The 6,000-nt window shown below is 38.8% G+C and overlaps 1 protein-coding gene across 2 annotated transcripts in view; it reads right to left on the bottom strand.

Annotated features, from left to right (window-relative positions):
• Window positions 1-612: 612 nt before the first annotated feature.
• The window catches only part of GALNT15 (polypeptide N-acetylgalactosaminyltransferase 15), a 30,077-nt gene continuing 24,689 nt past the window's right edge, over window positions 613-6,000 (bottom strand). For both annotated transcript variants that reach the window (XM_018909568.3, XM_009086098.4), the window contains exons 10-11: window positions 5,405-5,542; window positions 613-4,453 (exon numbers count right to left, since the gene is read on the bottom strand). In XM_018909568.3, the coding sequence (XP_018765113.1) occupies window positions 4,307-4,453; window positions 5,405-5,542 (285 nt within the window). In that variant the 3' untranslated portion in view covers window positions 613-4,306. The remainder of the gene's footprint in view (window positions 4,454-5,404; window positions 5,543-6,000) is intronic.

Raw genomic sequence — 6,000 nt, 5'->3', positions numbered from 1 at the left:
GATAGTAATTTACCCATATTGGTTAAATATTTGCCATTGATTACCTCTGGAAATGTACTCTGCTCACCAGTAGAAGAAACTTAGACAACTGCCTTAGTTGTGACTACTGTTCAGGTGGCCCCAGTTAACAGAGGTGAATCCTGTTCCATGTGTTTAAAGCATAATCATCCCCAAGAGTGATAGCTAATTAAAAAAAAAATTAAAAAATTAGCATCTAGAAAGATAGCAAAACCACCATGGCTGCTATCTCAAGTCATGTAGCCAGATAGTTTTTCCAAAACATCCTTCCAAAGCACCTGGTGAATAAGCAGCTGTGAGCTGCCTGAACGGTGTGCCGAAGTTCACGCTTTCCAGGAACTCTGTGTTTGGAGTACTTATTCAGACCTTTCCAATTAAACCAATGAATTATGGCAAAGGTCTGCAAAATCAAACCCCCTCTAGATGCTGACAGGGGCAAGTCCTCCTCAACATTTCTGTAAGACTGTCAGGTAATGGCTGAATGAGGGTATTGCCCCTGGATGCTTTCTGACCGGGTTTTTTGCAGACCAGCTCTGCTGCAGCATGAGGAAAACAAGGCATTAACAAATCATGACACAATGAAGGAAATGAAAATATGTTTCTCTTTGCACTGATACACTTTATTCAGGGCAGACACGTGCAGTTTGCATAGCTTGAAAACATGAGCTTAAAAACATGTTAGCCATTTGCAAAACACTCCTTTTTTACTCTCTTCCAATATGTTTGCAGTTTGAATCAAACTGCTTGAGATAAAATGAGATACAAAGTCAGAGTCTGAAAGCTCTCACTCACATGTTACCTTCCAGCTGTTATGGAAACCTAGGCTGTTACTGTTCTTATCTAGGACTCCTGAAAGTAGCTCCATTCTTTCCTGGGGATAGCAGAAATGGAAGCTATTGCATTTCAATCAGCAGTATTACAGCTCAATGAACATCTTCAAGGCAGCACCTGGAATCACTTACAGGTGGACTGAGAGATACCCTCAAGATTTCTGTGCTACAGGATTTAGTATGAAGGTTGATAAACCTTCTGTCCCCATTTAGACTTCAGGTTAACAGATGGACAGGAATGCTGCCATTGTTTCTCTGTGCCAGTGATGGTACCTCACCTAACAGGACAAACCCCGGCCTACAGCCAACATCAACTGCATCAACTGGGACGTGCTTTAAAAGTACTCTGAATAGCATTTCAAGTCTTTCTTTTCTTCCACTTTCTTTCCAAAGTCTTTCTTTCCTCTCCATGAGCTGGGAGAGGAATAAACTAGGTTGTTTAGTAAGTGCTGTCAACCAAAAGGTGACCTGTTCTTGAATCTGACCTTTTAGCTCAGCTTCATGGGTGGGTTTGGCTCAAAGCACTGTGCCTGGATTGTGAAATTCAAAGAAACAGGTGGAGTTACATTATAAGGTATTTATTTGTGTTATGCTGGAATTCCTTTGCTCTTGCCTGAGGCTTTGGAAGCTTTCAAAGTTTAAACTGCTTCATTCTTGCATTAAACATTTTGTCCTTGCATTTCTCTCCTGTCACAGGAATTAGTGGAACCTGAAATGTTGACCATGTCTAAATAGATAACTGAAAGTAATTCTATGTTTTGTGGCGCTCAAAGCATCATTGTGTGCTAGTATTGCATGAAAGATGGGTAAAAATGAGAAAAACATACCAGCATGCTTAGCCACCATTCCTTGTTGAGCCCAGTTCCATGAGAAGAGTTTAGCTGATGGATGTAACCACAGGGGCAAAGTCTAAATGACCGCAATGAGGAAACAGTGCTGGTACAAGCAACCAATCCATTTAAAGCCACATAGGAAGGAAAGTAGGAAAATCAGGGATAGATATTTTCCCTTTGTTTTTTTTTTAATTTGTGTGTACTAAGTTATATTTATATTAAAGGGAAGTGTGCTCCACAATCCATGTCCTCTTCTGGCCTGTGCTCTGGAATTTAGTTCCCTTGGAAACCAAACACACATTTACTCTGTTACTAAGTGAAACAAATGCATTAACAATTATTCCCCAAATGGTACTGCACCATAGATTTTAATTTTATTTTTTGAAGAAGTATTAGGTAACATATTTTTCTATGGTACATATATCTACAGCAAACCTTCTTTTCTAGGTTTTTAACACTATATTAAAAAGTAGTATAAATGAAGATGTCCATGTCTCTCAAATTCCAAACATTTCCTCTCTAAACCAAAAATCTTTTCATTTTTCTTTGTGATAAATATCACTTGTGGTCAATTACCACATTTGTATACGCATTTTTTAACATTTACCTAAATTCTGAAGGAATTATATTCCCAGTGTAGTGTCCAAAATATAATAAATAATACATAATTTAAAAACCTAGTCACAATTTAAAATCAAGGCATCACATGTCATTAAAACAGCATTTTACTCAGCATTTATGCAATTTAAAAAATTCTTTTTTCTCACCCTAGATTTGGGCAATGGTCAGGTATCACTTGTGTTCTGGAAGAGGTTGCTATCATCATCTTAGCTGAAAATTAAAGCATTTTCCAGAATGTCACAGGAAATTTTAAATGACACAGCAGAAATAGTAATAGATTCTGATGCTATCAAAGAAAGTATAAGTGGTAATCAAGATGATTGGAGTGATGCCTGAACACAGTGTGGAATTTTTAGCACTCAAAGTAGACAGAGAGTTAGACTCTGGGAGATGTTTCGGACAACACAACAGAGTAAACTCTTTGTGTCCTCTGTTGTAACCAATTTTATATGCTTGATACCAATTTATTATGATTTACTGAGACCAGGTAACTGGAAAGCTCTAAGAAGAATAATCTGTTACTCCTTCCTTTCTCTGAAGTTTAAACAATGTGCTGTACATTTAAAAAAAAATCCCACAATTTTCTGTCTCTTGAAAATAATGCAAAACCTAAGTGAGTTTCATTAAAGACGCCCTTCCCCTTTAATATGTACATAGGATTATGATTGATTTATACTATAAATCAGATGTGGTGTTGATGTGGGAAGACTCCCAAATCTTTGTTCTTCTTTCTTAGCAGGCTCTTGGGAAGTGTCATCATTGACTTTATCTTCAAAAAGGAAAGTACCCTAATGAGATACTGAATTGAAAGTTTCCTTGGCTAAGTTAATACTGTGTGAGTCCATTCTTGTTATTTAACCTTATCTCTCATTCACTCCTTTGAAAGACAGCAGGTCAGCAGCAATGCAGGCTCTACAGAAGAAGCTTCTTTAGAAAATTTGGTCTTTTCATGATCATCTTGAAGCCTCACGACAGCAAGAATCTATACAATTTTCTTGGCTAAAACTGACAGCTTGAAAGACTTAACTCAGGCTGCAAGCAAACGGAAGCAAATCAGTATTTTCTTCCTAGGTAGCCACTGTTGAAACTGGCTGTTTCCCTTCACTTGCTGTTTTCAGCCAGCACTTCTGTTACTGTAATAATAATAATAATAGTAATAATAATAATAATAGTAAGCTCATCCCATGGCTTTACAAGAGCAAATGGATGCTGCCAATTCTTTCTATTCCTAAATAAGCAGAGAAGTTGTTACCCTCCTACTACCACAAAAGTTTCCAGAGGAGCTGTCCTTAAATATAATTAAAACAACAATAAAAAAAGTTGTTAATATTTCAGTCTCATTCTCCCATCCAAATTAGACTGTGGACAAGGATTTAAGGAAGAGTGTGCCAAACACTGAGGACTGTTAGTAGTCCAAGTCAATTAGAGCAATTAGTGCCTAATTAAGTGTTAATTTATGCTCTGTGTAATCTCACAGAGAGTAGAAATTTGGCTCAGGTTAATTGGAAAACAAAATTTTTGCCATTGCATGTGGAAACACCTATTACTTCCATACATACAAAACCTACTTTGTTTTATATGAGTCGAGGGCACTGTAAAACAAGGCTAAACTCCTGTCCTGGTTTAGCTGGCTTCCTCTTACAGTTTCAAGAATCTCACTTTTTTTCCTGTATCCTGAGAAGTCACAGCATATACTGAAGACAAGCTGTCTGGCAATTTTCCATGTTTCCATCAAAGGGCAAATTTAAGTGTCTTCTGCAATAGCAGAGTTGAGAATTTATTGATTCTCAAAATCTCTCTATTCCCTGCTACACAGAATAAATAGAGGTTTTAGCTAGAGCTGGATTAACCAAGAGCCAGGCTTTTAAACAAGAGAAATTCCTGACTTCCCTGCATGCTACAGCAAACACAAACATCTTTTTGTCCTTGCAGGAAATGCATCTTAAATCCCAAGCAGAAGTAATGTTCAACTTTGGAGACTTGACCTCTGTAGAGACCTGCCAGTCACCTCTGACGTAGCCCATGGGAGCGCTCAAATTGCCACACCTGATTTGCGTTCTTGTTACATGCACACAGAAACAAGTCCTTCTCATCTTCACTCTGTGCTGCCTCTATGCATTTGCCAGAAAGGACATGGACAATCATTCCATTCTACAAGATGAGAGAAGAAGGGAAAGAAAGAACAAATCAAAAGTAAGGGATTTCCAGTAAAAGCCAGGCCATGTTACAGAAAATTTATATACAATATATCACCGGTAATAACTGGTTGTTCAAATATTTTTTTAAGCAATGCTCCAAACATGATGACTGGATTTAGCTTTCTTCCCAGAGCATGGTGAATATTCGTTCACCATGAAGCTAACCTTCACCTTTTGAAGCTAACATGAGTGGTAGGTACCGAGTTCTCTTCCACGACTGTTTTTTCCTGTGGCTACGGGTTGTCATCAGCACCAGCCTACAGGCTACAACATTTCATAAAGCCCAATGCTTGCCTTAGGAATCAAACAAAATTACAGTAGGACTGTTCCAGATTGCTGGATCCCTACAACTACAGTAACTGCTACTTTCCCAGGCTGTCCCAGTGCATGACATTTTTCAGTCTTGTTGAGGAGTTCCTGTTCTACTGGGTAAAGTTCAGTGAAAAACAGTGAATTCCTCTAACAGGAAGTTTGGTCTTCTCTTACCACGCAGGAGAAAATTTAATGTTTCCCATTGTAAGCTCCACAAAGGGCTCTCATTTGTGAGTGGTCAGAATTTCCAAACCCTCCCTCAGTCTGAAAGGAATGGGAAAGGATTTGCCCTGCTCTTATTTTCACAACCACTGATTCTGATTCTATTCAAATAAGGCCACTAAGACAAACAGGTAAAACAAAGACAGGATTTTAGGTAGGATTTCTGTTTGTATTTCTAAACCAAATGCTTTTTACATAGACAGTGTTAGTGGGCAAGAGTCATCCTATTTTTTTCTGAGTTAAAAAGGTACAGAAGTGAAATTTGCTCTTCAGGTACCTCATCCCTTCCTCACACACAAATCTGGAAATCACCTAGTGATCCCACAGCCACCATCAGCTGCCTTTCCCCCATGGCAGAGCCAGTACTGACCTCCTGGACATCCCAGTGCTGGTTGCTGTTGTCTGTCTCCTTTGTACAGTTTTGAGGGATAACCTTCCCGTGTCTGACATCAAAGCAAAGCAGCGGAGCAGAACCAAGCAAGATTTCCTTCATGTTATATTCAAAGTGCTGGGGAAGGAAGGCTTTGTTTGAACAATGATGGATGGACATCCCAGTTCATTTTTAAATGCTAATTCTAAAGACAGTTTCCTGTACATGTTTGTTAAGATGCAATCCAAACATGAGTTAAGAGACCCAACAGCCTTGACCCCTCAAGCAGTTCCCCCTGCTAGCTAATTCTGGCATAACTATTTACCTAAGGAAAGGCTTTGTGAACTATGATTATGTGTGACATAAACCCACCCTGTCATAAAATTTTCCAGTTTCATAAATATTTGAACAGAAGGGTGTTTCTGACAGTGTCTTCACATGCTGCAGTTTGAAATGTGCCTGCAGCTCACCCTGAGCTAGTCCAATGCCAGCTAGGGAGTGTCTTAGACTGCAGTTTAGGCATTAATCTTCAGATTTAGTCACTGGTAGGTATCCCCTCCTCCCCCTCTATATTTTGGACTTGTTATGTATTTTTT

The sequence above is a fragment of the Serinus canaria genome, chromosome 2 (assembly GCF_022539315.1).
Source record: "Serinus canaria isolate serCan28SL12 chromosome 2, serCan2020, whole genome shotgun sequence".
NCBI classification, from domain to species: Eukaryota; Metazoa; Chordata; class Aves; order Passeriformes; family Fringillidae; genus Serinus; species Serinus canaria.
This window is presented reverse-complemented; position numbering and strand designations above follow the sequence as displayed.